A 20,742-nucleotide genomic window follows, 5' to 3' on the forward strand; every position below is an offset into this window, starting at 1 on the left:
TAATGGGGAACAAAAGCTCTGCATTGTTAAGCAGTTTTCATCCATGATCAAAGTATAAATTAACACAATCATCTTGAAGTCCAAAATCTGAAAGGCTGCTCATTTTTGCCTTCTTCCTTGCCATATTTTGTATCGGATAGTCCCTTAAGTAACAGATTTAGTGTGGATTTTGTCTCCTCTGTTTTCCCTGTATACTTTAGATGCTAGACAACAGGAGGGGCTAAACCGGAGTGCAGACTCCAGATAATCCATCTGAGAAAACATTGCCTATCACTAGTTATTTCCCCCCTTTCATTTCCTCCGGACTAAGTTAAGCAGACCCAGTGCTTCCTAGCAGGATCATTTCTAAAATCAACTGTAACTGATTTTCCTAGTGCCCTATCACAAGGTTTTTAACCTAGCTGCTTCTTGGGAAAAAATCTTGCAGTAAATATCCTATCATGGGCACAAGTGGGAAAGGCATACTCTGAAGACTTTGAAGCAGTATCATGCTACAGTTGGAAGGCTTTACTGGATTTCACTGACATCCAGGAAGGAAAGGGTTTTGAAAGCCTGCCATAGGCCAAAAAAGTATTGAAGGCCAATTGGGACTGGAGCTGCAGGGGGAGCCCATCCTGGGCCACCTGGAGTCTCTTCTAACCCTGGTCCCACATTCCCTCCCTCCTCACCCAAGGCTTGCTTCCCTCCTGCTGTGTGCACATTTCTTCCCATTTCCTGACAGTCTCAAGAACTGCACCACCAGTTAAAAGAACTACTCATATTTCAGTCCCTTAGAATCTAGTTAGCTCTCATTTCCTTTTTTATTTACTTGTGATAGTCAAACTTGGCATTCCTTTGCATTCTCTGAGTCTGGATTACTTCAAGCTTTTTGAATTTTTTTAGTTGCAAGTGAATGCTAATATAAGAGCTCAGAATCCCCCCTCTAATGCTAAGAGTAACTTCACCTTGTCTTCACAATAACATTGAGCTAAATATAATGTGGTATTCTAGATGTGATCCTGGAACAGGAAAAGGTCATCAGTAGAAAAACTAGGGGAAATCCAAATAAGGCCATAGCTTAATTAATAGTATAGTTTTAATTTAATCTCTTAGTTTTGATAAATGTACCATGGTTTTGTATGATGTTAATATGAGAGAAGGCTCAATTAAAGCATATAGGAATCCTCTACTGTACTTGTAACTCTTCAATCTAAAATTATTTCAAAATAAAATATTCTTTGAAATTTTAAAATAATATCAAGTCCAAGATTTTACAAAATTGGGATATTTAGTGATAAGTGTGCCAAAAGTCACGTACATTCCTATAGCCACACACCAGATTTCCCCCACAGCTTTCTTGGTGTAGACCCATTATACCCTTGGAAGTCAGATAAACCTAGGCTCAATCCCTGGCTCCACCACTTGCTAGCTGTAAAAATTTAGGCAAGTAACTGACTCCTCTAAGACTATTTTTCTTTAATGGGATGATGATGAGGTACCAGTTTTTCGGGCTTAGATAAGATAACAGCCTAGGGCCTGCCACATAGTAATTCCTTGAATTGTCACTTTCAGCCCTCCAGGATGGCACTTGGAGAAAATTGCTCTCCCGCTCCCTTCTTAAGGACATAAAAGGGTCTGGGTCACTACTTTCCTTGAGAATAAGGGGTGGTGGTGGGGGAAGAATGCCAAGATGACTAAGGCAGGACATAAGCAAAGATGACTCGCAAAGGCCTTGCAGTTGGCCTTCACATTCCTGGCCCCTCCTCTCTGGGCTTGTCCCCTTCAGGCAGGCCTAACACCAGGGCCTGCCTTGCCTTATCAGCCACAGTTTCTAGCTTACCTGTATCCTTGCCTTGACTTTCCCAGGCACATGAGTGTTTCTAAGCCTTTTCTTTCTCATTATGGATTGATGGCTTTTCTTTCCTCTTAAGAGAATTTCTGATGTTAGAGCCCAGAAACTAGACTGTACTTTTATATTCAACAGCTATTTATTGAATACCTACTTTTTGCTGGACCTATAGAAACATAAGCCCAGCTGTCAAAGAGCTCACAGTCTACCTTGTGGTTAAATAAATAGATAATCAGTATGATCCAGTTTACAATTAAATAATAGAAAAATCAGTCAAGAAGTGCCAGTGTCACAATGGAGCAGGAACAGAGGGCTCTAGGACCACTCCTCTCCGTTTCCTTGCCATCTCAGTGGACAAGAGCCTCAAGCTCTATGGTCCTGCTCCCTGGGAGCTGCTGGACCTAAAGGAGTTTGTCCTTGTTACTGGTCCTTGTCCGTATCACTCCCTTGCCCAAAACAGATTCTCCTTGGTCTCATGGTCCTTTTGCCTCCCAACTTGAAAGCACCCGGGAGAGTTAAGATGCAGCAACAAGGGAAACAGGGAACTGCTGTGGTAAGACTCCTCAAGCTCTGTGGTAAAGCAGCAGGTAGCCTGGAAGTTGGGAATGGTGGGAGAATAAAGGAGTTGCACAAGGAACTTCATATGTAGGTCCTTGACCTTGAATCCTTTTTTTGTCTTTTAGTTTGATAGCATGATAACTCAGAAAACTGTTCACATTGACACCCATTATATCCTGAAGAACTAGTCCTCTATGTGCATACAACTCTTTGTACATCCCCTTATTATAGTGCTTATCTCACAGTGTTGCATTTGTCTATGTTAAGTCTGTCTCTCACTGTAGCTATGAGTGCTGGGTCTGGCCCAGTGCCTGCCACTTGGCAGCTTTGTGGAGCGTGAAGATGAGGGAAGATCAAAATGACTTTATTGTGAGTTTTGTTGGATTGCAGTAATAAACTCTGTACACTAATCTTTGGTCATCTGTCTCATAACAGCTTAAAGAGAAGGAATGAGAGCACTGAGGTCTGTGTCCTGCTTTCGTCCTTCAGTTCCTGCACCACCCCCTCTCACTCACCCTGCCCTCATCTCACTTAGTCCAAACAGGTCAAACATGGCACAATTCAGCTCCCTCAGGGAGAGCCTTCCAAAGGGTCCATGTTCTGATTAGCATCACAAAGGACTTCTTCCTCTCATCTTGAGAAAGCTTTTCCAGCCTCTCTCAGCCCCACTTACCTTATTACCTAACCCTTCAAACTGTGGGTTATGATTTTGCTCTTTTTGGCACCACAGTCCCACAAATTTACAATTTCCTTGTGATATTCTTGACTCCAGAAACTGCTTCTTTCAAGTGTGAGTGTCTACAGCTGAAAAACTGAGCCACACCTTTATGTAGATTATGGGAACGTGAAGAAGCTGACATTAGAAGGCTTAGAAGAGAAAAATCATGTAACAGAAGAAGGAATATCAGTTCATTATACTTGCTTCTTTTAAGCTGACCATAACAGGTGAAGATAGTAGTTGAGTAGAGATGATGTCATTTAAGTGGTAGGAAAGTTTTCATTATGGGAAAAACAGCCGTAAAAAAATTCACTCTAGAATCTTCTCATCTCTATAAATTGGGCTACTGAGTTCTAAATTTATGAACTTGCCAAAACCTACTTGTATTATCTCTAAACAGGTCTTAAGGTGCCACCAGATGCTCCAAACAAATCTAGCCTAGCCTATCCTGCTAATGAACATGCAAACAGTTTTCCCCATCTGCCACCTCTGTCTAAAAGGCTAGGAAGGCCTTCCTCTCTGATCACAAAGAATGTAATTACTGTCTATAGAGAAGTCAAGTACAAAGGCCATCAGCCTTTTCAGGCCACCAAAGATTAACAGCTGCCTCTCCTTTAATTGGGAGAGGTAATAACAGTTACTCTAGTTAATAATTGAATGGATTCCTAGGCCGTGTAATTCATATTGAAGCTGTCATTTTTTGCTGGCCTTTAGCTAAGCTGGGTTATTATAATGGAGCCTCTAATCCTATTAGTCAGTTGTCAGTCTCACAGTGGGAGAGAGCAAAGGAAGGGAGAGCTATTAAGGTGTTAAGTCTGGTACACAAGTAAAGCCACATATTTCCTCTTCAGAGGTATTTTTTTCTTGCTCAAATCAGAATGATAAAGCTCTTTATGAAAGTTCTAATTTCGTAATTTCTGTCTGAACGCAGAGTATTTGGAAAAGGGGTAACAGAAAAAAGGAAAAATATCTAGTTCACCTTTCTAGATGAGGTATTTTCAATCAGTTAACAAACTTTGCTTGGTATCTGCAGTATGTGCATCCTGTGCTTGACCACGATTGAGAACGCAGAGGTAGGAGAGCTTAGGCTTCACAGTGTAGCACATGAACACAGAAAGCTCTGGGATAAAGTCAAAAGTGATAAGGGCCATAAGAGAAATACAGTTAAATACAAAGACCTTTTGACTTTAGTTGAGGGGATCAGGAAAGACTTTATGAGTGATTTGATCTGGGTCTTAAAGGATTGAGAGATAGCATTTGAACATTACAAATTGAGAAGGGGGCAGGTTGGATGGAGAGTATAATTATGGTTAAGCATTTTTAGCATACTTGCTTTTTCCTAGACACTGAGAGGGATAGGAACAAGTATATGACCATGTATTTGAGGAGCATCCAGCCTCACTGTGGCATCCAGGAATATAAAGAGAGCAGTGTATAGGAAGTACCACGTGATTGGCACAAGAAGCTAGTGTGGTGGGAATAGAGAGGAAGAGGAAATGAGAGGCTCTCTACGTCCTTTAAGTCTACCTGGATTACTGTGTGAAAGTGATCTCCATTTGCATAAAGAGTATTTAATGCCACATGCTTAAGAAGGTGTTTTTTCCCCCTTGATTTTAACATTTGGGCAACTAATCATTGAGCCAGTTTGAGTTTCCCTTTCTGTCCCCCTGAGGTGAAAAAGGCATAGGCTATCAGAGGATTGTCTCATCTGCCTTTATGTACAGAGAGAGGGAAGAGCGGTTCATTTGCGCTGCGTTAGGAAATAGGATCCAGTGGGAGGTGTTTCTCCTTGTTATGCTCACGGGCCCCTATAACTGTGTTAAACTGTCATATCTCACAGGACATTTTTGCTGTTTGAGAGAAATCTTTTCATTTGTTCATCCTTTTGTTCAGTCACTCATCCATCAAGTATTTACCATTTCTGTTCTGTGTCATCACTGGGGCTGCAGAGATGAGTCAGCTGCCACTCTTGAGGAGCTTGCAAACAGAGAGAAATGGGGCCCTGAGGTAGGGCAGAGATGATGGCATGGATAGGAGTTGATGTGGGGCATGAAGAAGAAGTTAGGATACTGAACAGTGTTCCCATTTGGCCATGCTCTGTGGAAGAGAATCCAAAAATGGCTTGTTGGATCTGTAATACCGAAGTGCACATGACCAAAACCGTCCTTGATTTCTCTGGGGAGAAATTTGTGAGTTTTTTTATTTCACAGTTGGTTTTGCTTTTTTTGCCTTAGTTCCCTGAAAAGGTGCAAATGATAAATTAGAACTTCAATTTTCAATAATAGTTTAATAAAAATTTGGCTTTGAATGGCCTATCTTCCTGAAATTGGCTTTTTTTTTCCTGCTTAATGTCTGTTAGAGCCCATGTTTTAAGTTTTTCAAGAGGTCATATCCATGTTGTTGGCACTGCATGAAAGGCTTTGAGTTTATTTTGTTTTGTTTTTAAGGCATAGATGTGTACATTAAGATGGTCTGCTTTCACTCAGTCCTTTTCCCCTACACTTTTGCAATGTTGACCCAGTTCTCTCGTTGTGGAACGGTCTACGAGAACAGCAGTGGTGCTGTTTTGTTTCTCTGTGGACAGATTGCATCAGTTGGTGCATCTGCTTGGCTTAGGGTATGACATAACTTTGAGTTGAGAAATATCAAAATACAAAGGCTTTACAATGAAACGGAGTACAAGTGGAGAATTTAGTTCCTTGGTGGCTATTAAGGAGGCTCAAGGTGAACATGTCTTTCCGTCTCGAAAAACTGAATTTTGTTCTTTGGTCATGAAGCTCAATCCCAGTGAAAAACTATTCCACTAGGCACATGCAGTAACAGGAACTGTATCCTGGGATCATACCAGAGCAATTGACTGTCTGTGTTTTCACAGTTAAAATCCTGTTAAAATACCTTCGTGAGCCTTCTTTTTCCAAACTGTTGATGAAGTATTTTCTGAACAACCGCTGATGAAACGTTTTCTGAGTACATTCCCCTCTGCTAAGTGTTGGGGATGTGGTGATGAAGAAGACATGGTCCCTGACTGCAGGAAGCTCTGAGTTTAGTGGGGATACAAAGATGAAAAGCTAGAGGATCATCCCTTCTAGGAAGATCAGTATATGCCAAAGCACAGAGGCATGAAACAGCATGGGCCACATGGGGAATCTGGTTGAGAGAGAGGCAGGAGCATGGCAGGGAAGGAGGCTGTTAGAGAGGGATCAGATTCTGAAGAATTGTGCTAAAGAGTTTGGGCCTTATTCTGTAGACAGTGAGGAAGCAGTCATTCAAATGTTTCACCCACAGAGTGGCATGATCACATTTACTCTTGAGAATATTATCTTCATTGCATATAAAGGCATCCAGAGCAGGGCTACTCAAAAGAGAGTCCACAGGCCAGTGCCAGGCTACTGTCACTAGAATATGGTGAGATAAGTACACAAATCAAGAGTAATTTTATGTCTTTCATCTAATATTTTAAAATGTGGGCTCAAACTTAGTATACCTTTTTTCCCTCATTTGTTTAGTATTTAATTTGTATTATATTTCACAAAACTATTGGTCACAATGGAGTGAAAATATTAAAAACAAAGAAACAAACAAAAACACCTGACTTTTATCTTAGAGTGTTTGGGAAGCACTGCTCTAGAGAATGGTGTGCTGCGAAGTAAGTTTGGATCCAGAGATACTAGTTAGGAGGTTGCTGCAGTGCCTCAAGCAACAGACCATGAAAGCCTGAACTGACATGGTAAGAATAGACATGGATAGAAAAGGCAAAAGTTAAGGGCCATAACAGGAGATGAGTAATCAGAACTTGGAGGCTGAATCAGTGTGAAAGCTGAGGAAGAGGAAAGAGTCTAGAAGGGCAAATGTTCTTTTAAGAGTCTGCTGAAAGTTGGACCCTTGCTCTGTGCATTATTATGAGCTTTTCCATCCCTGTTTTACAGAGATGTTTCACTTATTTTTAATGTGGTTATTTTCTCATATTATTAAATATTTTATCTATAATTCCTATTTGAGTATAGAAGAAAGGATATATACATATGTGTTTACTTCCCTATCTTGACTCAGAGCCCCCCTGCCATTTCCCCTGGGCTAAAGATGCTTCCGTGATACCCTAGGCCTGGCTCTGGTAAAACTGCTGGTAGGATAACCAATCACTACCAAATTAAATATTCATACGTACTATATGATCTCATTTATATGAAATTCTACAGTGGACAAAACTAACCTATGGTACCATAAATCGAATCAGTGGTTGCATCAGGGAGGAGGGATTGACTGTGAAAGGGGCATGAGGGGACTTTCAAGGGTAATGGAAATGTTCAGGTCTTAGTAGGTACTCATCAAATTTAACTGAATGGTATCCTTAAGATCTGAGCCCTTCACCCTATTGTAAAGTATACCTCAAATTTAAAAAAAAAAAAAAAGCCGATAAACAAAACGTGTTCAACCCCATCATTATCAGGGAAGGACAAATAAAATCCTCAATTAAATGTGAGTATACAGGGACTTCCCTGGTGGTCCAGTGGTTAAGATTTGGCCTGCCAATGTAGGGGACACGGGTTCAATCCCTAGTCTGGGAAGATCCCACATGCCATGCAGTAAAGTAAGCCCATGTGCCACAACTATTGAGCCCGTGCTCTAGAGCCGGCGAGCTGCAACTACTGAGCCCGTGTGCCACAACTACTGAAGCCCACACACTCTGGAGCCCGCACGCTGCAACTGCTGAGCCCGCACGCTGCAACTACTGAAGCCCGTGCACTCTAGGGCCCGTGGGCCACAACTGCTGAGCCCGTGTGCTACAACTACTGAAGCCCACGTGCCTAGAGCCCGTGCTCTGCAACAAGAGAAGCCACCACAATGAGAAGCCCATGCACCACAACGAAGAGTAGCCCCAGGGCTCGAACCCATGTCCCCTGCATTGGCAGGCGGATTCTTAACCACTGCACCACCATGGAAGCCTCACTGCATCCCCGCTGCAACTAGAGAAGGCCCGCATGCAGCAACGAAGACAACACAGCCAAAAGAAATGGCTAGTATACACCCATTAGAATGACTAAAGTTTAAAAAAAAAAACTTGATAAAGGCAAGTTTTGGTGTCAGTGTAGAGTAACTGAAATCATCACAGCACTGCACTGTGTACAAAAATTGTTCTGAATATTTTAGAAAGCTGTCTGGCTATAACTAATAACACTGAACCTACGCACACTCTGTGACCCAGCAGTTCTGCTTTTAAGCATATACTCAACTGCATGTCACATGTGCCCAAATACATATACAAAAATGTTGAAAACAGCATTGTCCAGAGTTTCGAAGTGGAAACAACCCAAATGTTAATCAGTGGTGAAACATTTAAATAAGTTGAGGTATGTAATCAGACAAAGGAATACTATACAGCAAGGAAAATGAATTAAATACTGCTACAGGCAACAATATGGATGAATTTAGGGGAAAAAATAAGCAAGAAAAGTTAGATATTATAGAATATATGAAGTGTGATTCTATTTTTATAGAACTGAAAAGGAAACAAAAGGATTCTGTGATTTTAAAAGTCAGGAGAGCCTTTACATCGGGGAAAGATGGAGAGATAATGAGTAGGATGGGCAACAGGGGTATTATGGCATGTTATAGAGCTTTATTTTTTAATTTTGGAGTTATTACAATGTGTTTTCAGTTTACCATAGCTCATCCAGCTATATAGTTATGATTAGTGCAGTTTTATCTGTGTATGCTATGTACTAATATAAAGTTGGTACTATTTTCTAATTATATTGACATCCTAGCATAAGAAGAAGGAATGGTAACAGCATTATGGTTTTAAATAAATTACTGAGCACCTAAGTTTTCAATTTTCTGATTGTTAGTTTTATTGCAAGGAAACATTTTTTCATTAATGACAACATAAATTGTTAATTTTTAATCTTAAAAGTGTGAGGTCTTGTCTAGGATTCATGATGAACTTCTTATAGTCTCAGACTGTATTTTATTGTGCACAAAGAATGAGTAAATGAATGATTAAGATATTATACTACCAAACTCCAGACATGTACTGGAGCCAATAATTGATAGTCCACATCAAGCAGGCAGAGCATTGTGCTTTGAACATCAGAAGAATCAGGAAAACATGTTTGACAGAGCCTGTGAATAACTCATATCTCTCCCCCAAGTACCCCCCCCCAAAAAAAGCCCCTCAGTATTTCAAAGACATTTCAAGGCTTAATGAACTGTAGAATACTATTAAAAGAAATATAAGGGGGTATTGTAATAGAGGGGTTGAATATTAGTTTACTAGGGCTGCCATAACAAAGTACCACAGACTGGGTGGCTTAAATAGCAGAAATTTCTTTTCTCAGAGTTCTGGAGGCTGAAGTCCAGGGTGAAAGTGTTAGGAGGTTTGGTTTTTTTCTGAGGCCTCTCTCCTTGGTTTGTAATTGGCCACCTTCTTGCTGTGTACGGCCTTTTTCTCTGTGCATGTGCATTCCTGGTGTCTCTTCTTTTCTTATAAGGACAACAGTCATATTAGATTAAGGCCTCACCCTAACAGCCTCATTTTAACTTAATCACCTCTTTAAATTCCCTATCCTCAAATACAGTTACATTCTGAGGTACTAGGGGTTGGGACTTCAACATAAGAATTCAGTGGAGGGCGGGGACACAATTCAGCCTATAGCAGGTTGCTCTCCTGTATTTCACATATTTGATGTAGTGATTCTGTGTATGCTTAAAAACTCTTCCCCCCCATGCCAGAGGAATGCAAAGAACTTATATATCCTTCCCACAAGAATTGTATACAATTGAGAAGTTGTGAAGAAAAATCATAGGTTGAGTTCTAAAATGGTTACTTAATATTCTCCCTAAAGTAGGTGAAGTGGCTTTTTTAATTTTTATTTATTTATTTATTTTTAGCTATTATCATTATCATAGACTTTTTTTTTTTTTTACATCTTTTTTGGAGTATAATTGCTTTACAATAGTGTGTCAATTTCTGCAGTATAACAAAGTGAATCAGCTATATGTATACATATATCGCCATATCCCCTCCCTCTTGTTTCTCCCTACCACCCTCCCTATCCCACCACTCTAGGTGGTCACAAAGCACCGAGCTGATCTCCCTGTGCTACACGGCTGCTTCCCACTAGCTAGCTATTTTACATTTGGTAGTTTATATATGTCCATGAACTCTCACTTAGTCCCAGCTTACCTTTCCCCCTCCCCTAGTCCTCAAGTCCATTCTCTACGTCTGCGCCTTTATTCCTGTCCTGCCCCTAGGTTCTTCAGAACCAATTTTTTTTTTTTTTTTAGATTCTATATATACGTGTTAGCATATTGTATTTGTTTTTCTCTTTCTGACTTACTTCACTCTGTATGACAGACTCTAGGTCCATCCCCCTCACTACAAATAACTCAATTTCGTTTCTTTTTATGGCTGAATAATATTCCATTGTATATGTGTGCCACATCTTCTTTATCCATTCATCTGTTGATGGATACTTAGGTTGCTTCCATGTCCTGGCTTCTGTGAATAGAGCTGCAATGAACATTGTGGTACATGACTCTTTTTGAATTATGGTTTTCTCAGAGTATATGCCCAGTAGTGGGATTGCTAGGTCGTATGGTAGTTCTGTTTTTAGTTTTTTGAGGAACCTCCATACTGTTCTCCATAGTGGCTGTATCAAGTTACATTCCCACCAAGAGTGCAAGAGGGTTCCCTTTTCTCCACACTCTCTCCAGCATTTATTTTTCGTAGATTTTTTGATGGTGGCCATTCTGACTGGTGTGAGGTGATACCTCACTGGAGTTTTGATTTGCATTTATCTAATGATTAGGGATGTTGAGCATCCTTTCATGTGTTTGTTGGCAGTCTGTATATCTTCTTTGGAGAAATGTCTATTTAGGTATCCTACCCATTTTTGGATTGGGTTGTTTGTTTTTTTGATATTGAGCTGCATGAGCTGCTTGTAAATTTTGGAGGTTAATCCTTTGTCAGCTGCTTCATTTGGAAATATTTTCTCCCATTCTCAGGGTTGTCTTTTCATCTTGTTTATGTTTTCCTTTGCTGTGCAAAAGCTTTTAAGTTTCATTAGTCCCCATTTGTTTATTTTGGTTTTTATTTCCATTACTCTAGGAGGTGGGTCAAAAAAGATCTTGCTATGATTTATGTCATAGTGTTCTGCCTATGTTTTCCTCTAAGAATTTGATGGTGCCTGGCCTTCCATTTAGGTCTTTAATCCATTTTGAGTTTATTTTTGTGTATGGTGTTAGGGAGTGTTCTAATTTCGTTCTTTTACATGTAGCAGTCCAGTTTTCCCAACACCACTTATTGAAGAGGCTGTCTTTTCTTCATTGTATATTCTTGTCTCTTTTATCAAAGATAAGGTGACCACATGTGCGTGGGTTTATCTCTGAGCTTTCTATCCTGTTCCATTGATCTATTTCTGTTTTTGTGCCAGTACCATACTGTCTTGATTAGTGTAGCTTTGTAGTATAGTCTGAAGTCCTCAAACCTGATTCCTCCAGCTCCATTTTCTTTCTCAAGATTGCTTTGGCTATTCAGGGTCTTTTGTGTTTCCATACAAATGGTGAAATTTTTTGTTCTAGTTCTGTGAAAAATGCCATTGGTAGTTTGATAGGGATTGCATTGAATCTGTAGATTACTTTGGGTAGTACAGTCATTTTCACAATGTTGATTCTTCCAATCCAAGAACATAGTATATCTCTCCATCTGTTTGTATCATATTTAATTTCTTTCATCAATGTCTTATAGTTTTCTGCATACAGGTGTTTTGTCTCCTTAGGTAAGTTTATTCCTAGGTATTTTATTCTTCTTGCAATGGTAAATGGGAGTGTTTCCTTAATTTCTCTTTCAGATTTCCCATCAATAGTGTATAGGAATGCCAGAGATTTCTGTGCATTAATTTTGTATCCTGCTACTACCAAATTCATTGTTTAGCTCTAGTAGTTTTCTGGTAGCATCTTTAGGATTCTCTATGTATAGTATCATGTCATATGCAAACAGTGACAGCTTTACTTCTTCTTTTCCAGTTGGGATTCCTTTTATTTCTTTTTCTTCTCTGATTGCTGTGGCTAAAACTTCCAAAACTATGTTGAATAATAGTGGTGAGAGTGGACAACCTTGTCTTGTTCCTGATCTTAGAGGAAATGGTTTCAGTTTTTCATCATTGAGAGCGATGTTGGCTGTGGGTTTGTCATATATGGCCTTTATTATGTTGACGTAAGTTCCCTCTATGCCTACTTTCCAGAGGATTTTTATCATAAATGGGTGTTGAATTTTGTTGAAAGCTTTTTCTGCATCTGTTGAGGTGATCATATGGTTTTTCTCCTTCAAATTGTTAATATGGTTTATCACATTGATTGATTTGTGTATATTGAAGAATCCTTGCATTCCTGGGATAAACCCCACTTGATCATGGTGTATGATCGTTTTAATGTGCTGTTGGGTTCTGTTTGCTAGTATTTTATTGAGGATTTTTGCATCTATGTTCATCAGTGATATTGGCCTGTAGTTTTCTTTCTTTGTGACATCTTTGTCTGGTTTTAGTATCAGGGTGATGGTGGCCTCATAGAATGAGTTTGGGAGTGTTCCTCCCTGTACTCTATGTTGGGAGAGTTTGAGGAGGATAGGTGTTAGCTCTTCTGTCAATGTTTGATAGAAGTCACCTCTGAAGCCATCTGGTACTGGCCTTTTGTTTGTCAGAAGATTTTTAATCACAGTTTCAATTTCAGTGCTTGTAATTGGTCTGTTTATATTTTCTATTTCTTCCTGGTTCAGTCTTGGAAGGTTGTGCTTTTCTAAGAATTTGTCCATTTCTTCCAGGTTGTCCATTTTATTGACACATAGTTGCTTGTAGTAATCTCTCATGATCCTTTGTATTTCTGCAGTGTCAGTTGTTACTTCTCCTTTTTCATTTCTAATTCTGTTGATTTGAGTCTTCTCCCTTTTTTTCTTGATGAGTCTGGCTAATAGTTGATCAATTTTATCTTCTCAAAGAACCAGCTTTTAGTTTTATTGATCTTTGCTATTGTTTCCTTCATTTCTTTTTCACTTATTTCTGATCTGATCTTTATGATTTCTTTCCTTCTGCTAACTTGGGGGGGTTTTTGTTCTTCTTTCTCTGATTGCTTTAGGTATCAGCATAGGTTGTTTATTTGAGATGTTTCTTGTTTCTTGAGGTAGGATTGTATTGCTATACACTTCCCTCTTAGAACTGCTTTTGCTGCATCCCATAGGTTTTGGGTCTTCATTTTTTCATTGTCATTTGTTTTTAGGTATTTTTTTATTTCCTCTTTGATTTCTTCAGTGATCTCTTGGTTATTTAGTAGTGTATTATTTAGCCTCCACGTGTTTGTATTTTTTAGATTTTTTCCTGTAATTGATATCTAGTCTCATAGCGTTGTGGTTGGAAAAGATACTTGATACGATTTCAATTTTCTTAAATTTACCAAGGCTTGATTTGTGACCCAAGATATGATCTATCCTGGAGAATGTTCCACAAGCACTTGAGAAGAAAGTGGATTCTGTTATTTTTGGGTGGAATGTCCTATAAATATCAATTAAGTCCATCCTGTTTAATGTATCATTTAAAGCTTCTGTTTCCTTATTTATTTTCATTTTGGATGATCTGTCCATTGGTGAAAGTGGGGTGTTAAAGTCCCCTACTATGATTGTGTTACAATTGATTTCCCCTTTTATGGCTGTTAGCATTTGCCTTGTGTATTGAGGTGCTCCTATGTTGGGTGCATAAATATTTACAATTGTTATATCCTCTTCTTGGATTGATCCCTTGATCATTATGTAGCGTCCTTTTTTGTCTCTTGTAATAGTCTTTATTTTAAAGTCCATTTTGTCTGATATGAGAATTGCTAGTCCAGCTTTCTTTTGATTTCCATTTGCATGGAATATCTTTTTCCATCCCCTCACTTTCAGTCTGTATGTGTCCCTAGGTCTGAAGTGGGTCTCTTGTAGACAGCATATATACAGGTCTTGTTTTTGTATCCATTCAGCCAGTCTATTTCTTTTGGTTGGAGCATTTAATCCATTTACATTTTAGGGAGTTATCAATATGTATGTTCCTATTACCATTTTCTTAATTGTTTTGGGTTTCTTATTTTATGTCTTTTCCTTCTCTTGTGTTTCCTGCCTAGAGACGTTCCTTTAGCATTTGTTGTAAAGCTGGTTTGATGGTGCTGAATTCTCTTAGCTTTTGCTTGTCTCTAAAGGTTTTAATTTCTCCATCGAATCTGAATGAGATCCTTGCTGGGTAGAGTAATCTTGGTTGTAAGTTCTTCCGTTTCATCACTTTAAATATGTCGTGCCACTCCCTTCTGGCTTGTAGAGTTTCTGCTGAAAGATCAGCTGTTAACCTTATGGGGGTTCCCTTGTATGTTATTTGTTGCTTTTCCCTTGCTGCTTTTAATATTTGTTCTTTGTATTTAATTTTTGATAGTTTGATTAATATGTGTCTTGGCATGTTTTTCCTTGGCTTTATCCTGTATGGGCCTCTCTGTGCTTCCTGGACTTGATTGACTATTTCCTTTCCCATATTAGGGAAATTTTCAACTATAATCTCTTCAATATTTTCTCAGTCCCTTTTTTTCTTCTCTTCTTCTGGGACCCCTATAATTCCAATGTTGGTGCGTTTAATGTTGTCCCAGAGGTCTGTGAGACTGTCCTCAATTCTTTTCATTCTTTTTTCCTTATTCTGCTATGGTTAGTTATTTCCACTATTTTATTTTCCAGGTCACTTATCCATTCTTCTGCCTCAGTTATTCGGCTATTGCTTCCTTCTAGAGAATTTTTTTTTGTGTTTTTGAAGATAGTTCTTTTATTTATTTATTTATTTATGGCTGTGTTCGGTCTTTGTTTCTGTGCGTGGCTTTCTGTAGTTGTGGCAAGCGGGGGCCACTCTTCATCGCGGTGCGCGGGCCTCTCACTATCGCGGCCTCTCTTGTTGCGGAGCACAGGCTCCAGACGCGCAGGCTCAGTAATTGTGGCTCACGGGCCCAGCTGCTCCGCGGCATGTGGGATCTTCCTGGACCAGGGCTCGAACCCATGTCCCCTGCATTGGCAGGCAGATTCTCAACCACTGCGCCACCAGGGAAGCCCTAGAGAATTTTTAATTTCATTTATTGTGTTGTTCATCGTTGTTTGTTTGCTCTTTAGTTCTTCTGGGTCCTTGTTAAACGTTTCTTGTATTTTCTCCATTCTATTTCCAAGATTTTGCATCATCTTTACTATCATTACTCTGAATTCTTTTTCAGGTAGACTGCCTATTTCCTCTTCATTTGTTTGGTCTAGTGGGTTTTTATCTTGCTCCTTCATCTGCTGTGTGTTTTTCTGTCTTCTCATTTTGCTTATCTTACTGTGTTTGGGGTCTCCTTTTCGCAGTCTGCAGGTCCATAGTTCCCGTTGTTTTTGGTGTCTGCCCCCAATGGGTAAGGTTGGTTCAGTGGGTTGTGTAGGCTTCCTGGTGGTGTGGACTGGTGCCTGTGTTCTGGTGGATGACGCTGGGTCTTGTCTTTCTGGTGGGCAGGACCGCGTCTGGTGGTGTGTTTTGGGGTGTCTGTGACCTTATGATATTAGGCAGCCTCTCTGCTAATGGGTGGGGTTGTGTTCCTGTCTTGCTAGTTGTTTGGCATAGGGTGTCCAGCACTGTAGCTTGCTGGTCTTTGAATGGAGCTGGGTCTTCGCGTTGAGATGGAGATCTCTGGGAGAGCTTTCGCTGTTTGATATTACATGGAGTCAGGAGGTCTCTGGTGGACCAATGTCCTGAACTGGGCTCTCCTACCTCTGAGGCTCAGGCCTGACACCTGGCCAGAGAACCAAGACCCTGTCAGTCACATGGCTCAGAAGAAAAGGGAGAAAGGGAGGGAGGGAGGGAGGAAAATAAAGTTATTAAAATAAGAAATAAAATAAAATTATTAAATATTTAAAAAATTAAAAAGTAATTAAGAAAAAAATATATAAAAGAAAGAAGAAAGCAACCAAACCAAAAAACAATTCCACCAATGATAACAAGCTCTAAATACTACACTAAAAAAATAAGAAGAAGAAACCGACAGGCAGAACCCTAGGACAAATGGTAAAAGCAAAGTTGTACAGACAAAATCACACAAAGAAGCATACACATACACACTCACAAAAAGAGAAAACAGAAAAAATATATATATATACCTATATATAAAAAAAAAGGAAGAGAGCAACCAAATCAATAAACAAATCTACCAATGATAATAAACTCTAAATACTAAACTAAGATAAACATAAAACCAGAAACAAATTAGTTGCAGAAAGGAAACCCCAAGTCTACAGTTGCTCCCGAAGTCCACCTCCTCAAATTTGGGATGATTTCTTGTCTATTCAGGTATTCCAGAGATGCAGGGTACATCAAGTTCATTGTGGAGATTTAATCCGCTGCTCCTGAGGCTGCTGGGAGAAGTTTCCCTTTCTCCTCTTTGTTCGCACAGCTCCTAAGGTTCAGCTTTGGATTTGGCCCTGCCTCTTGTGTGTAGGTCGCCTGAGGGCATCTGTTCTTCACTCAGACAGGACGGGGTTAAAGTAGCAGCTGATTAGGGGGCTCTGGCTCAGTCAGGCCAGTGGGAGGGAGTGGTACAGAATGCAGGGCGAGCCTGGGGCGACAGAGGCCAGCATAACGTTGCAACAGCCTGAGCCAGTGCCATGTGTTCTCCCGGGGAAGTTGTCCCTGGGTCATGGGACCCTGGCATTGGCGGGCTGCACAGGCTCCCAGGAGGGGAGGTGTGGATAGTGACCTGTGCTTGCACACAGGCTTCTTGGTGGCTGCAGCAGCAGCCTTAGGGTTACATGCCCGTCTCTGGTCCACGCTGATAGCCGCGGCTCACGCCTATCTCTGGAGCTCAGTTAGGCAGTGCTCTCTCCTCGTGCACCCCGAAACAATGGTCTCTTGCCTCTCAGGCAGTTCTAGACTTTTTCCCGGACTCCCTCCCGGCTAGCTGTGGTGCACTAGCCCCCTTCAGGCTGTGTTCACGCAGCCAACCCCAGTCCTCTCCCTGGGGTCTGACCTCCGAAGCCCGAGCCGCAGGTCCCAGCCCCCACCTGTCCCAGTGGGTGAGCAGACAAGCCTCTCAGGCTGGTGAGTGCTGGTCGTTACCAATCCTCTGTGCGGGAATCTCTCCGTTTTGCCCTCCACACCCCTGTAGCTGCGCTGTCCTCCATGGCTCAGAAGCTTCCCCCTCCACCAACCCCCATCTCTGCCAGTGAAGGGGCTTCCTAGTGTGTGGAAACTTTTCCTCCTTCACAGCTCCCTCCCAGAGGTGCAGGTCCTGTCCCTATTCTTTTGTCTCTGTTTTTTCTTTTTTCTTTTGCCCTACCCAGGTACGTGGGGAGTGTCTTGCCTTTTGGGGGCGTCTGAGGTCTTCTGCCAGCGTTCAGTAGGTGTTCTATAGGAGCAGTTCCACGTGTAGATGTATTTCTGATGTATTTGTGGGGAGGAGCGTGGTCTCCTCGTCTTACTCCTCCGCCATCTTGAAGGTCTCCACTTTTTTTAAAAAAGGTACACCTAACTGGTTAGATATTAGATTATCTTCTATTACTGAAGAAAAAAGTTCTAGCAAAGGAAATCTTTGTGGAAGTCAGTTTGTCTTGTTAAGTGGTAATTAACATTACAAAATGATCCAGTTTTTTAAAGTGTTGCTAAAAACTTCTGTATGAAATGATTTTTTCCTATGCTTGGAGTGCTTCATCCCTTTCCCTTTTCTTTTGCCTGTCTCAAAACCTCAACTTTCTCAGAAAAGCCTATGCTGACCCTTTCCCCAATATACAGTTGATTCCCCCACTGTTCTCATAGAGCACTTTTCCTTTTTCTTCAGAGTACTTATTATAATTGAAATTGTTTTATTTATATTTATTTGATTAATGTTGGTCTCATCCACTAAATTTTAAGCTTCTTGGGGGACAGCAAGTATGATTTTTTGTTCACCACTTTTGACCTATTGTTCCCAGCACAGAGTAAGCATTCAATAAGTGTTTGTAGAATAATTGAACCAACAGAATATTTCACACTACAACTAAATATTTCATTTGGTTATAATTTTATGCCTGGGAAATGGGGCTAATTTCTTTTTGTATTTCTGTTTAGAATGTGGCAGATCAGATTGCATTTCAAGTTGCTGGTGGATTAACAGCCCTTGAACACATTCTTCAAGTAGTGGTCCCAGTCACAAATGTGAACACAGTTTCACGAATTCCTCCTAAGTAAGTATAGTTTTTTAATCTGTCTTTCACGTTTCATTTGTGAGTCATTTCTGCCCTATGGTTTCCATGTGGGAGACCACAGGAAAATTGTATGTGTATTCAGGCTTGAATAGCAAAAGCTTACACTCCCCATTAGGGAGAAAAACAGAGGTGCTCGACTTCATTTACAAAACTCAAATTGAGCTTAAAAAGCCTTATGAAGGAAATTTCTTTGGTCTGTGACCTTTTCTAATCCTAAATCTAGAAGAACTGATGAACTTGTGAGAAGTTCTAACTGCTTACAAAATTTGAACAGAAATGAATAGTAATAACAGCTAACTTTTTGTATTGCATACAAAAGAGGAGGTAAGTACATTGACAAAGGCCTGAGCTGTGAAATTTGAAGAAGTCCCTAATGTCCAGGAAGAGCAGTCTGAGGTCAAGACTGACATAGTCTAGAGTCCTAGCCAAATAGTTGGGAAGTGGATTGCAGTTTGGTCTTTTAATTGCAAATTGCTCTGTCGTAAGGATCACGTGCAGCCTTTAGACCCAAGATCTACTTTCTTATTCTTTTAAGCCACCCTTTGGTCCCTGGCCATCTAGGATGTAGTAGCTGACAGCATTATTTCAGAAGTATTGTATTCCTGAGTTGTAACATGCACAATTTTTGGATATTTTGTGGAGACTCTTATTTACAGGGTTTAAATGAGAAGTTTTGATAAAAGTTCAGTTATATCACTGAGAAACTTTTAAATATTTAATTAACTCTGCAAAAGTGAGTGCTTCATTTGTCCGCTGGATACAACAGAAAAAAAAAAATTCCAAAGGTATATTATCTTTCTTCCTGAGAGACATTTGGTAAAATAGAAATAGCACCAGCTTTGGAGTCAAACAAACCTGAATTCCAGTTTTAACTCTGCTGGTTACTAGTTGGGAGAATTGGGACAAGTGCCTTAATCTTGTTGCATCTGTTTCCTCATTTGGTCAAACAGGGGTAATCATATTCACCTCACAGTGTGGGGATCAGTTGAAGTAATAATGTATGTGAGAGTTCTTTGTAAACCTTAAAGTGTTATATAAATATTAGGTGGCAGTTTTTAAAGTAGTAATCTTGCCTGGTTTAAGACAGTGTTATCTATTTGACGTGAGAGATTTCTAAGTACAGACTTTGATACTGAGTTAGTTTGGGTTCTTTTGCAATACTGACAAAGTAGAGATTAATGAAAGAAGGTATAGGTGTCCTTTAAAGTCAGGATATCTTTCTTTGGAGCAGAAAACTGTACATGGGGCAGTTATAGCACACATATCGATGTTCTAACCCAGAAGAGTTGCTATTCCTTATCAAAGTAGACTTTATTGACAGTGTGTTGCTTGGCATGTTGTCAGCACTCAATGTATATTAATTGGCAGAGAGAGAGAGAGAGGAAGGAAAGAATGAAACACAGTAAAATGTTTGAGATAAGAAAGGAAATGGCATTTGATTCTTTGGGACAGTGCTTTTCATAACTGTTAATAATTCATATTGTTCATCTTAACTGCACCTGTAGTTTTTGTTTTGTTTCTTTTTTGGTTTCGTTGTTGTTGTTTTGTTTTCTGGTAGGCTGCAACACACATGACCCTGAGCTCCCTTAATGGTAACCTAGATGAAATGCCTGTTTCCCAGAAGCTACCTTTGTCATTGTGGCAAAGGGCATGTTCTGGTGCTTATTTGTGCCTCTTGTTTAGGGAACAGAAGAGGTTTCCATAGTTCCCAGAAAGACCTAAGTAAGAATTAGCACACCTGCTTTGGAAAGGAGCCATGGAATCCTGAAAGTCCAGATCAATGCTTCTCAGCTGGCCACAGTGCCAGGATTGAGAGTTTGTTTCTTCATCTCATCTTAGGCCAATAGGCTTGTGTTTTCAGCCAGGTACTGCTTACTGAGTGAGGCCAGCACTCAGGGCTGTGGGCATCTAGCATTGACTCTAAGATTCTCCTGTCCGTCCTTAGCACAGCTCAAGATCATGACTCTACTTTCTAAACTGGCCTCACTTCTCCAGGCTAATGAATTAAGGTTATGCTGCTTACTTGGAGACAGGCAAGAAAAATGCCACAAGTACATTAGATTTAAATGTAGACGCAAAGCACACTGGTGGGCCTGAGTCAGCAACTTTTTCATATTCCTTCTAACTGCTCTCTGGCCTTGGGACTTGTTTGCTCTCAACTTGCCCAGATCCTCCCCTTCTATCCCTGTTGAGCTCCCAGCCCTCGTCATCATGAAACTTCTGCCACCTTAGCACATTTTGTTTTCTGCCTCCTGTGGCATTTCATGGCTCTTACCTAGAGAGACTGTATTTTGTTTTTTGTTTTTTTTGTTTTTTTTTTTTTTACTATCTTACAATAGTTCATTTTTCTCAGCAATAAACAGGAAAAGATTTGAGAAGTTGCAG

General features: G+C 40.2%; 1 protein-coding gene across 8 annotated transcripts in view; it reads left to right on the forward strand.

Moving 5' to 3' along the window:
• The window catches only part of SCAPER (S-phase cyclin A associated protein in the ER), a 487,034-nt gene that overhangs the window by 310,901 nt on the left and 155,391 nt on the right, over positions 1–20,742 (forward strand). For all 8 annotated transcript variants that reach the window (XM_082386958.1, XM_082386962.1, XM_082386961.1 and 5 more), the window contains one exon: positions 18,221–18,336. In XM_082386958.1, coding sequence (XP_082243084.1) covers positions 18,221–18,336 — 116 coding nt within the window. The remainder of the gene's footprint in view (positions 1–18,220; positions 18,337–20,742) is intronic.

This window comes from Balaenoptera borealis (genome assembly GCF_965194805.1).
Source record: "Balaenoptera borealis genome assembly, chromosome: 3".
Classification (NCBI taxonomy): Eukaryota; Metazoa; Chordata; class Mammalia; order Artiodactyla; family Balaenopteridae; genus Balaenoptera; species Balaenoptera borealis.